The 12346-nt window shown below is 43.0% G+C and overlaps 1 protein-coding gene across 5 annotated transcripts in view; it reads right to left on the bottom strand.

Moving 5' to 3' along the window:
- Positions 1 to 9671, bottom strand: part of LOC133551598 (bromodomain-containing protein 8-like) — a 28781-nt gene extending 19110 nt beyond the window's left edge. For 2 of the 5 annotated variants that reach the window (XM_061898488.1, XM_061898489.1), the window contains exons 1-4: positions 9284 to 9671; positions 9164 to 9214; positions 8743 to 8839; positions 1 to 67 (exon numbers count right to left, since the gene is read on the bottom strand). The exon at positions 1 to 67 is cut by the window's left edge and continues 3 nt beyond it. In XM_061898488.1, the coding sequence (XP_061754472.1) occupies positions 1 to 67; positions 8743 to 8839; positions 9164 to 9182 (183 nt within the window). In that variant the 5' untranslated portion in view covers positions 9183 to 9214; positions 9284 to 9671. The remainder of the gene's footprint in view (positions 68 to 8742; positions 8840 to 9163; positions 9215 to 9283) is intronic. The other 3 variants (XM_061898486.1, XM_061898487.1, XM_061898490.1) reach the window with 3 other exon arrangements.
- Positions 9672 to 12346: the final 2675 nt, after the last annotated feature.

Raw genomic sequence — 12346 nt, 5'->3', positions numbered from 1 at the left:
TTGCGAAAACCAGTCAGGTGGACGCCCAGGTTCTGCAAATGGTTTGATGGCTCGGCTGACAGAGACCCTGCAAAGTTAAAACGTGTTGGTATTGAAATTAAAATTCCATTGACATTTTGACTTATTATAAAATCTCTAAATGTGTCCTATTGAAAGACGATATTGCTGCAGATCTCTAACATTCATGTGTTAAAATGACTTAATTACACAAAAAATATAATAGACGTAATTCTTGTAAGATTACAGTTTTTTGCAGTAATTACAAATCTATTGTTTTTTCTCATATTACTTATTTGTATTAGTATGTTAAAAAACAGCAATTTTAAGATGTTTTTCTCATGACAATGCAACTGTTTTTTTTCTTGAAAGGTTATTCCAAAAAATTAACAGCTCCACTCGTTCTAATAATTTAATTACAGAAAAATCTTATTAGATTTATTTCTTGCAAGATTACCATTTTTCTGGTAGTAGTACACATTTATTGCTGTAACATGATTTTTTTACCCCCCAGATGTTTTTTCTTGATATTACCAATATCAGAATCTTATGTAAGGTCGTGTCGGAAAGGGGATAAGGAACAAGTTATTGCATTTTGGGGCTGTTTTGTAACACATCTACATTACATTACCTTTACATTTCGAGTCTCAACTTTTTTGTGTGTGTATTCTAATGGTCCCGCCTCACACACCAAGACAAAGACAGTGGATGACTATCAAAAGGTTTCCCTCGGTTTTATTTCATTTCACTATAGATAACAAAAAATTTAATAGGCGGATTTTGATTAGCTTTCAGGAAATGTCAGACGATGGATAAAGTACAATTAATCACATTTTGGGTCTGAACCGGATCACAATCTGAAAACTTTTTTTTTTTTTTTTTACTATTAGTGGATAAGAGGTCTGCACTGTTTGTTTTTCTATTTTGTTTTGGCTTTTTCCGCACAGGGGTCGCGACTGTAAGTTTATTGCATGGATGATATTGGCTTAGTTTTTACACTGGATGTCCTTCCTTTTGTTTTAATACTAGTTTTTCTCACAACATTACAACTTATTACTAATCATACCAAAATTGTTTGTCTTCTTGCTCCTCTTACAAGGTCACATTTTAAAATTATTCCCTATATTTTAATATTTGTATGGAATTACAACAAAATGGACTCAGATTTCCCTTGCCCGAACGCGGGTCACCGGGGACCCGCTCTGGAGCCAGGCCCGGAGTTGGGGAACGATGGCGAGCGCCTGGTGGCCGGGCCTGTCCCCATGGGGCCCGGCCGGGCACAGCCCGAAGAGGCAACGTGGGTCATCCCTCCAATGGGCTCACCACTCATAGCAGGGGCCATAGAGGTCGGGTGCATTGTGAGCTGGGCGACAGCCGCAGGCAGGGCCCTTGGCGGTCCGATCCTCGGCTACAGAAGCTAGCTCTTGGGACGTGGAACGTCACCTCACTGGGGGGGAAGGAGCCTGAGCTAGTGCGCGAGGTAGAGAAGTTCCGGCTGGATATAGTCGGACTCACCTCGACGCACAGCAAGGGCTCTGGAACCAGTTCTCTCGAGAGGGACTGGACTCTCTTCCACTCTGGCGTTGCCGGCAGTGAGAGGCGACGGGCTGGGGTGGCAATTCTCGTTGCCCCCCGGCTCAAAGCCTGCACGTTGGAGTTCAACCCGGTGGACGAGAGGGTAGCTTCCCCCCGCCTTCGGGTGGGGGGACGGGTCCTAACTGTTGTTTGTGCTTACGCACCAAACAGCAGTTCAGAGTACCCACCCTTTTTGGGTACACTCGAGGGAGTACTGGAAAGTGCTCCGCCGGGTGATTCCCTTGTCCTACTGGGAGACTTCAACGCTCATGTTGGCAACGACAGTGAAACCTGGAGAGGCGTGATTGGGAAGAATGGCCGCCCGGATCTAAACCCTAGTGCTGTTTTGTTATTGGACTTTTGTGCTCGTCACGGATTGTCCATAACGAACACCATGTTCAAAAATAAGGGTGTCCATATGTGCACATGGCACCAGGACACCCTAGGCCGCAGTTCCATGATCGACTTTGTAGTTGTGTCATCGGATTTGCGGCCTCATGTTTTGGACACTCGGGTGAAGAGAGGGGCGGAGCTTTCTACCGATCACCACCTGGTGGTGAGTTGGCTGCGATGGTGGGGGAGGATGCCGGACAGACCTGGGAGGCCCAAACGCATTGTGAGGGTCTGCTGGGAACGTCTGGCAGTCTCCTGTCAGAGAGAGTTTCAATTACCACCTCCGGAAGAACTTTGAACATGTCACGAGCGAGGTGCGAGACATTGAGTCCGAGTGGAGCATGTTCCGAACCTCTATTGTCGAGGCGGCTGATTGGAGCTGTGGCCGCAAGGTTGTTGGTGCCTGTCGTGGCGGTAATCCCAGAACCCGTTGGTGGACACCAGCAGTGAGAGATGCCGTCAAGCTGAAGAAGGATTCCTATCAGGTTCTTTTGGCTCATAGGACTCCGGAGGCAGTGGACGGGTACCGACGGGCCAAGCGGTGTGCAGCTTTAGCGGTCACTGAGGCAAAAACTCGGACATGGGAAGCCATGGAAAACGACTTCCGGACGGCTTCGAAGCGATTCTGGACCACCATACGCCGCCTCAGGAAGGGGAAGCAGTGCACTATCAACACCGTGTATGGTGTGGATGGTGTTCTGCTGACTTCCACTGCGGATGTTGTGGATCGGTGGAGGGAATACTTCGAAGACCTCCTCGATCCCACCAACACGTCTTCCTTTGCTGAAGCGGTGCCTGGGGAATCTGTGGTGGGCTCTCCTATTTCTGGGGCTGAGGTTGCTGAAGTAGTTAAAAAGCTCCTCGGCGGCAAGGCCCCGGGGGTAGATGAGATCCGCCCGGAGTTCCTTAAGGCTCTGGATGCTGTGGGTCTGTCTTGGTTGACAAGACTCTGCAGCATCGCGTGGACATCGGGGGCGGTACCTCTGGATTGGCAGACCGGGGTGGTGGTCCCTCTCTTTAAGAAGGGGGACCGGAGGGTGTGTTCCAACTATCGTGGGATCACACTCCTCAGCCTTCCCGGTAAGGTTTATTCAGGTGTACTGGAGAGGAGGCTACGCCGGATAGTCGAACCTCGGATTCAGGAGGAACAGTGTGGTTTTCGTCCTGGTCATGGAACTGTGGACCAGCTCTATACTCTCGGCAGAGTTCTTGAGGGTGCATGGGAGTTTGCCCAACCAGTCTACATGTGCTTTGTGGACTTGGAGAAGGCATTCGACCGTGTCCCTCGGGAAGTCCTGTGGGGAGTGCTCAGAGAGTATGGGGTACCGGACTGTCTTATTATGGCGGTCCGCTCCCTGTATGATCGGTGTCAGAGCTTGGTCCGCATTGCTGGCAGTAAGTCGGACTCGTTTCCAGTGAGGGTTGGACTCCGCCAAGGCTGTCCTTTGTCACCGATTCTGTTCATAACTTTTATGGACAGAATTTCTATGCGCAGTCAAGGCGCTGAGGGGTTCCGGTTTGGTGGCCGTGGGATTAAGTCTCTGCTTTTCACAGATGACGTGGTCCTGATGGCTTCATCTGGCCGGGATCTTCAGCTCTCACTGGATCGGTTCGCAGCAGAGTGTGAAGCGACCAGAATGAGAATCAGTACCTCCAAGTCAGAGTCCATGGTTCTCGCCCGGAAAAGGGTGGAGTGCCATCTCCAGGTTGGGGAGGAGACACTGCCCCAAGTGGAGGAGTTCAAGTACCTAGGATTCTTGTTCACGAGTGGGGGAAGAGTGGCTCGTGAGATCGACAGGCGGATCGGTGCTGCGTCTTCAGTAATGTGGACGTTGTATCGATCCGTTGTGGTTAAGAAGGAGCTGAGCCGGAAGGCAAAGCTCTCAATTTACCGGTCGATCTACGTTCCCATCCTCACCTATGGTAATGAACTTTGAGTCATGACCGAAAGGATAAGATCACGGGTACAAGCGGCCGAAATGAGTTTCCTCCGCCGGGTGGCGGGGCTCTCCCTTAGAGATAGGGTGAGAAGCTCTGCCATCCGGGAGGAACTCAAAGTAAAGCCGCTGCTCCTCCACATCGAGAGGAGCCAGATGAGGTGGCTCGGGCATCTGGTCAGGATGCCACCCGAACGCCTACCTAGGGAGGTGTTTAGGGCACGTCCAACCGGTAAGAGGCCACGGGGAAGACCCAGGACACGTTGGGAAGACTATGTCTCCCGGCTGGCCTGGGAACGCCTCGGGATCCCCCGGGAAGAGCTGGACGAAGTGGCTGGGGAGAGGGAAGTCTGGGCTTCCCTGCTTAGGCTGCTGCCCCCGCGACCCGACCTCGGATAAGCGGAAGATGATGGATGGATGGATGGTATCAATACATACAATTTTATTATTGTGCATTTTACGCCAATTTTCTCGAGGGGAAAAAGCATTAATTCTAAATCTATTTTTGTTTTTTCTAGTAAAAAAATAATTCCATTATTCTGCCGACACCATGACTACTTTTTCTTGTAATTATACGGTTTTAATGTCAACGTAGCTGTAATACTCATACACAGATGCATCACATTAAATCTTTAAAATATAAATCTTAATATGTATTGAGATACACTATATACAGATATATTTTTTCCTTACACACACGTATGTGTTTATGTATATATATATATTAGGGGTGTAACGGTACACAAAAATTTCGGTTCGGTACGTACCTCGGTTTAGAGGTCACGGTTCGGTTCATTTTCGGTACAGTAAGAAAACAACAAATTATAAATTTTTGAGTTATTTATTTACCAAATTTGTAGACAATGGCTCGATCCTTTTAACATTGGGAACACTATAATAATTCTGCCCACGTTAATCCACATTAAACTGCCTCAAGTTGTTGCTTAGATTAAATAAAATGACAACTTTTCTTCTACATATAAAAAAAGCTTCATTAAACAGTTTCAAGTCAACTCATCACGCTTAATTTATTACAGCATTTGGGAAGCCTGTGGTTGATTTTTACTATGTAAATGTTATATTTTTATCAACATGTGATAGCATGGACCCTGCCATTCAAAACTAGGCTGCTACATTACTAATGATTAATGTAACTATACCTGAAAATTCATCCCTGACCACCATGGAGTTTATGTAGGCTTTATGATGCACTTAAATTATTTTATACACTATCAGAGACAGAATCTCCTCATTTAATATAATGTCCTTTTTTGCTGCTTCAACACACCTCAATCAACACTGTCCGTAACACACGCACACACACACACACACACACACACACACACACACACACACACACACCCACCGCAAAATGAGTTAACGTTTTGCTAAAACCTAACTAGCCTTCACCTAAAGCCAGGACTGCGAGTGAGCTGAGCTGCAGTTTGTTTCTAGAAGGTCAACGGGCTCATAGTGATGTTTAGAAAGTACTTGACTTGGAATATAATTTGGGGAGAGTGAGTTGCTCCCCTGCTAAAGACCTATCTGCTCGACATCGACACTGAAGCCCTGACATGTCGACATGCGCTCTGAATACGCATTGCTGTTTGGCTTTGTATGTAACCAATCAGATGGTTGTGAGGGAGGGAGAATGCAGGGTGCTGTGTACAGACAGACACAGAGGCAGAACGGAGCGAAGCAGCTTGTTAAGACTTTAGCATAGGCGGCTACTTCATATGTACGTGTTGAACTCGTACGGTATTCCTCCGCACCGAACCGAAACCCCTGTACCGAAACGGTTCAATACAAATACACGTACCGTTACACCCCTAATATATATATATATATATATATATATATATACATTATATATATATATATATATATATATATATAATGTATATATATAGGGTGTACCCCGCCTTACGCCCGATTGTAGCTGAGATAGGCACCAGCGCTCCCCGCGACCCCAAAGGGAATAAGCGGTAGAAAATGGATAGATGGATATGTATATATATATATATATATATATATATATATATATATATATATATATATTATACATATATATATATATATATATATATATACATACATACATTTTCTACCACTTATTCCCTTTTGGGGCTGCGGGGGCGCTGGTGGCTATCTCAGCTACAATTGGGCGGATGGCGGTGTACACCCTGGGCAAGTCGCCACCTCATCGCAGGGCCAACACAGATAGACACACAACATTCACACACTAAGGCCAATTTAGTGTTGCCAATCAACCTATCCCTAGGTGCATGTCTTTGGAAGTGGGAGGAAGCCGGAGTACCCGGAGGGAACCCACGCATTCACGGGGAGGACATGCAAACTCCACACAGAAAGATCCCGAGCTGGCAACACTAAATTGGCCCTAGTGTGTGAATGTGAGTGTGAATGTTGTCTGTCTATCTGTGTTGGCCCTGCGATGGGGTGGCGACTTGACCTGGGTCTACACCGCCTTCCGCCCGATTGTAGCTGAGATAGGCACCAGCACCCCCCCGCGACCCCAAAGGGAATAAGCGATGGATGGATGGATGTATATATATATATATATATATATATATATATATATTAGGGGTGTAACGGTACGTGTATTCTTATTGAACCGTTTCGGTACGGGGGTTTCAGTCCGGTTGGGAGGTGTACCGAACGAGTTTCCACACGGACATTTATAAGTAGCGTACCGCATGTTGTGTAAACATTGCACACCGAGGCACAACACAAGGCATGCTAGCAGCGACCGGGCTACGATAGACTGACCATACCTCCTCTTTTTACCGGATGTGGCCTCTTTTGCGGAGCTGTCCGGGTGGAGTTTCTTAAATGCCTCAAATGTCCGGCATTTTAAGTTAGGGTTGCGTGTATTTTCAATGTACTTTCGGGGTTAAAAACAAAACAAACTGTGTGCGCAGCAACATTCGTGAGGGAGGGGCAGAGACAGATAGAGCGAGAGAGTTATGATAAACTCGCATGTGTCGCCAGGCTCTGTTTTTTATCTTTAGATTTAACAGATTGAATTTTTTATTATCTATAGCAGGGGTGTCAAAAGTGTGCCCTGGAGGCCATTTGCAGCCCACAGCTTATGTTTTAAAGGCCCACGGCATATTCTAAAAAAAATATTAAAATAAACAAAAACACAACAAAAGTGAAATAAAAAAGCTTAAAAGTCAAATGTAATATCGAAAAAGTTGCAATGTTGACTAATAAAACAAAGCTGTTTTTTTTTCTTTCAAACTGTCATTGCTCAAAACATAATACTGAATCAAAATCAATGTTATTATGAATTGTTGACCTATCCAAGGTTTCCATTACTTCACATCAAATATTCCACAAAGAAAAATATTTTTGATGACAGAGGTCTGTAATTTTCATCTTAGGTATACTTCAACTGTGAGAGACAGAATGCAAAAAAAAAATCCAGGAATTCACATTGTAGGAATTTTAAAGAATTTATTTGTAAATTATGGTGGAAAATAAGTATTTGGTCAACCATTTAAAGCTCTCACTGATGGAAGGAGGTTTTGGCTCAAAATCTCACGATACATGGCCCCATTCATTCTTTCCTTAACACGGATCAATCGTCCTGTCCCCTTAGCAGAAAAACAGCCCCAAAGCATGATGTTTCCACCCCCATGCTTCACAGTAGGTATTGTGTTCTTGGGATGCAACTCACTATTCTTCTTCCTCCAAACACGACGAGTTGAGTTTATACCAAAATGGATACATGGATGATACAGCAGAGGATTGGGAGAATGTCATGTGGTCAGATGAAACCAAAATATAACTTTTTGGTATAAACTCAACTCGTTGTGTTTGTGTGTGTGTGTGTGTGTGTGTGTGTGTGTGTGTGTGTGTGTGTGTGTGTGTGTGTACATATATATATATATTTACACACACACACACTTTCTACATCCCAGCTTCTAGTGAGCTACATTTTATGGAAAGTATGTGTCTTGTACCTGTGTGAAGTGGCCCCACCCCACCTTGTCAAAATCTCCCCAAACGTGTCTCAGTAGATTGTGCTATGTTTGTGCTGCAAGCATTTTTTTGATACCTTTAAGGTTTGTAACCTATTCTAAAATACATTTTCTGACTATTGTTGTCATTCAGCCCCAACATTTGTCCAGATAACCCCAAACGTGTATGTTTGTGCTGTATTTTTTGCCTCCAACTATTATCGTTTAAGTTATGGATGTTTTGTGATTTTATGGTATTAAAATGTAATTAACATGTTATTGGTCATTAATAGTCCCCAACAATGTCAAATATCCAGAAACTTGTCCAATCCGGTTGTGCTGGTCTGTGCTGGGTGCTTTTGTCTAACAATTATAGTTTTTAAATATTAATGAACGTTAACTATAGTTTTTTAAGTTATTAAGAAATGTTAGTACTATAAAAAACTGTAATTGTTGGATCCAAAATATTTGCAGCACAAACGGTTTGGGGATGTTTTGACAAGGTCTCCCACCTTAGAGGGAGGAGGGTTGCCCACATATGGAGTCCTCTCCAAGGTTTCTCATAGTCATCATTGTCACCTACGTCCCACTGGGTGTGAGTTTTCCTTGCCCTTATGTGGGCTCTACCGAGGATGTCGTTGTGGTTTGTGCAGGCCTTTGAGACACTAGTGATTTAGGGCTATATAAAAAAAATCATTGATTGATTGATTGTCAAAACATCCCCAAACTGTGTGCAACTTCACACAGCTGTAAGTAACTGCATGCATAACTTAAATCAAGAAGTGATAATAACTGACATAGTATAATGTTGAATGCAATCATGGCTGCATGATTTAAGTACAACAAGAAAAAAATACCAGTTTTGGTCTCCGCTCTTCATGACAGATGTGGCCAAACACAGCTTCTCCCTGGCGGACCATGGTTCTGTTGGTCCTATGACAAGCAGCTTGTGTTCTGCAAATGAGGGAACAAAACAAAAAGCTAATGATAGACATAAAAAGTGGTGCCATTATTTAGGCCTTGCATTCCTAATCTTTCTTGCATGCTAACTCAACCCTGCAATCTTTGCACTCATAAGAGTGCTGAGAGCTGTACACACACGCACATGCCCACACGCACACTCACGCACGGAGTCACAGGCATGTTTTTTTTTTAATTATAATTATTTATTTTTTTAGACGTGTCAGCCTTTGAGACTTGCAGGTTGTGCTGCGGTGCAAGTTGTCCGCTAGCAGCCAGCAAGTGACAACATCATGTCAGTGCGCCGACATTACTCACTCCCAACGCCGTTTGCCATCTTCCTGTCATCCCGACACTCCGCACATCCTGCTGGATGCAAACCCACCGGTTAACACGGTCATTCATTTCGTCTTGACAGAACACACGCGTTGACTTTACCTTTTGTTGAGAAAATGCCAACACTGACGATGTTCACCTCTTTGGCGCTAGCTCGCGCGCCCCATCATTGTATTGTGCCTTTGAGCTAACTTCCAATATCAACTCAAAATACGCCACATTTGCCTCGCGTCGTGGAGGTTTTTGGTTGTTGTTTTTTTGTTTGTTTTAAACCCTGACGAAGCCGTCCACGTTCCAGTCAAACTGCCATGAGCAGCAACGAAGACTAGTAGGAGTGACCATGAGCGGTCATCAATAAGAACTACTAGCTAGCTGCATGCTGCGCATTACTGCTGGCGCCTGATGCTATGCTAGCTCACTTTCACCGACCAATAAAGATACTTCTTTAATTAGAGTGACAGCGATACAAATGGCGCTGATAACTTATACCCATATCGTTGTTGTGACTAAGTAACTAAACAATGATTATGGCGCACCACTTTACATAATAAGTGAATGGAAATACTGTAGTGGGGTGGATCGATTTAAATATCGATAGTATCAATATTGGATAGGACTGTGATTCGCTCGATAATTTTAGTTCTCTTCTTTCTTTGTTTTCTCCAATATCTGAGTGTTTGTTTTTATGTACATACCTTGACATTTTTAACGGTGTTATTTTTACTCCAGGGCATAAGTAAACAAAGGATTTGAATGAGAGAGCCAGTATGTTTTTTTCTTTTCTTTACCTATTAACTTTATTTTTGTCCCAACAATTTAAAGTAAAAATACGTGTGTGTGTGTGTGTGTGTGTGTGTGTGTGTGTGTGTGTGTGTGTGTGTGTGTGTGTGTGTGTGTGTGTGTGTGTGTGTGTGTGTGTGTGTGTGTGTAAAAAAGTATTTAGTCAGCCACCGATTGTGCAAGTTCTCCCACTTAAAATGATGACAGAGGTCTGTAATCTGCATCATAGGTATACTTCAACTGTGAGAGACAGAATGTGAAAAAAAATCCAGGAATTTACATTGTAGGGATTTCAAATAATTTATTTGTAAATTATGGTGGAAAATAAGTATTTGGTCAACCATTCAAAACTCTCACTGATGGAAGGAGGTTTTGGCTCAAAATCTCACGATACATGGCCCCATTCATTCTTTCCTTAACACGGATCTATCGTCCTGTCCCCTTAGCTGAAAAACAGCCCCAAAGCATGATGTTTTCACCCCCATGCTTCACAGTAGGTGTGGTGTTCTTGGGATGCAACTCACTATTCTTCTTCCTCCAAACACGACGAGTTGAGTTTATACCAAAAATTTCTATTTTGGTTTCATCTGACCACATGACATTCTCCCAATCCTCTGCTGTATCATCCATGTATCCATTTTGGTATAAATGGAATTTTTTTTCACATGCTGTCTCTCACAGTTGATGTGTACGTATGATGAAAATTACAGACCTCTGTCATCATTTTAAGTGGGAGAACTTGCACAATAGGTGGCTGACTGAATACTTTTTTTGCCCCACTGTGTGTGTGTGTATGTATATATATATATATATATATATATATATATATATATATATAATGTTATTTAGGCCCTGCGATGAGGTGGCGACTTGTCCAGGGTGTACCCCGCCTTCCGCCCGATTGTAGCTGAGATAGGCGCCAGCGCCCCCCGCAACCCCAAGAGCGAATAAGTGGTAAAAAATGGATGGATGGATATATGTTATTTATAAAGAGATTTAAAAAAATGTTGTACACCTTAAATATTTGTCCTCCAAGCACTATCATCATGGTCAACAAACTAAATGATCCTGAAACATTCTAAGTCAAAAGTACGAGCATCAGTATCAGTATTGGTGATGGCCCCTTATTATCTTCCCTATTTTATATACTTTATTTTAATTAGGATTATTTTCTGATTTTAATTTTAAGTGTGAATATTTTTATGGTTATTTGATGTTTACCATAAATTGATTAAAATGGACCCCGACTTCAACAAGTTGAAAAACTTATTCAGGTGTTACCATTTAGTGGTCAACTGTACAGAATATGTACTGAACTGTGCAATCTACTAATAAAAGTTTCAATCAATCAATCAATTCATTTTTGCTTTTTTGTAATTTTCTGTAAAGCACTTTAAATTTCCTCCCTCGTGTACATATTGTGCTCTATAAATAAACTTGTCTTGCCTTATTTACAGTACTCGTTACCACATTGATATCGCCTGTATCTTGGTATTACAATGCCAATACGTTTTATTAGACTGCTTTCATACTGATACAATGATTTTGTGAGTTTGCCTTTAATTTGTTGACCGTGATTCTGTAATCAGAATGAAACATGGACAGAGTATTTTCGGCAAACCAAAATAGTTTTCAAATTATTTGTGAACAACTTAAACATTTTCACTGCTACTGATATTGGCCTGCCACAAGGCTCTAACATCAGCCCTCTTCTTTTCTCCATGTATATAAATGACCTGCCATCTGTATGTGAGGATGTCATGGTTATTTATACTTGGGGAAAGGTTGTTGAAACGGTTGCCAAAAAACTTACAGCAGCCATGGAGAAGCTGGCAAGATGGCTACATGACTTTAGTCTTACATTAAACATTAAGAAAACGGCAACAATGTATTTTGTAAACAAATATAAAATGTCATGCTTTCCAAATATAACTGTTAGTAAGGAAAACACATTTTTTTTAGTAAATATCGTTACCAGTGCGTCATTTTAGACCCTACGCTTTAAAAAACATATCAAACAGTTGTGCCAGAGTCTTACATAAAATTCAAATGTATCAGGAATTTGTTAAACCTGGAGGCCGCTCAAACGTATTTTAATGCAATGATTATGTCTCCTTTTTATTATTGTAAAACATGTTGTTCCCAGGGCTTCACGGTGGAAGAGGGGTTAGTGCGTCTGCCTCACAATACGAAGGTCCTGCAGTCCTGGGTTCAAATCCAGGCTCGGGATCTTTCTGTGTGGATGCGTGGGTTCCCTCCGGGTACTCCGGCTTCCTCCCACTTCCAAAGACATGCACCTGGAGATAGGTTGATTGGAAACACTAAATTGGCCCTAGTGTGTGAATGTGAGTGTGAATGTTGTCTGTCTATCTGTGTTGGCCCTGC

Source organism: Nerophis ophidion, linkage group LG04, assembly GCF_033978795.1.
Source record: "Nerophis ophidion isolate RoL-2023_Sa linkage group LG04, RoL_Noph_v1.0, whole genome shotgun sequence".
In the NCBI taxonomy this organism is placed as follows: Eukaryota; Metazoa; Chordata; class Actinopteri; order Syngnathiformes; family Syngnathidae; genus Nerophis; species Nerophis ophidion.
Note: the sequence above shows the minus strand (reverse complement) of the source record. Positions and strands in the feature narration are given on the sequence as shown.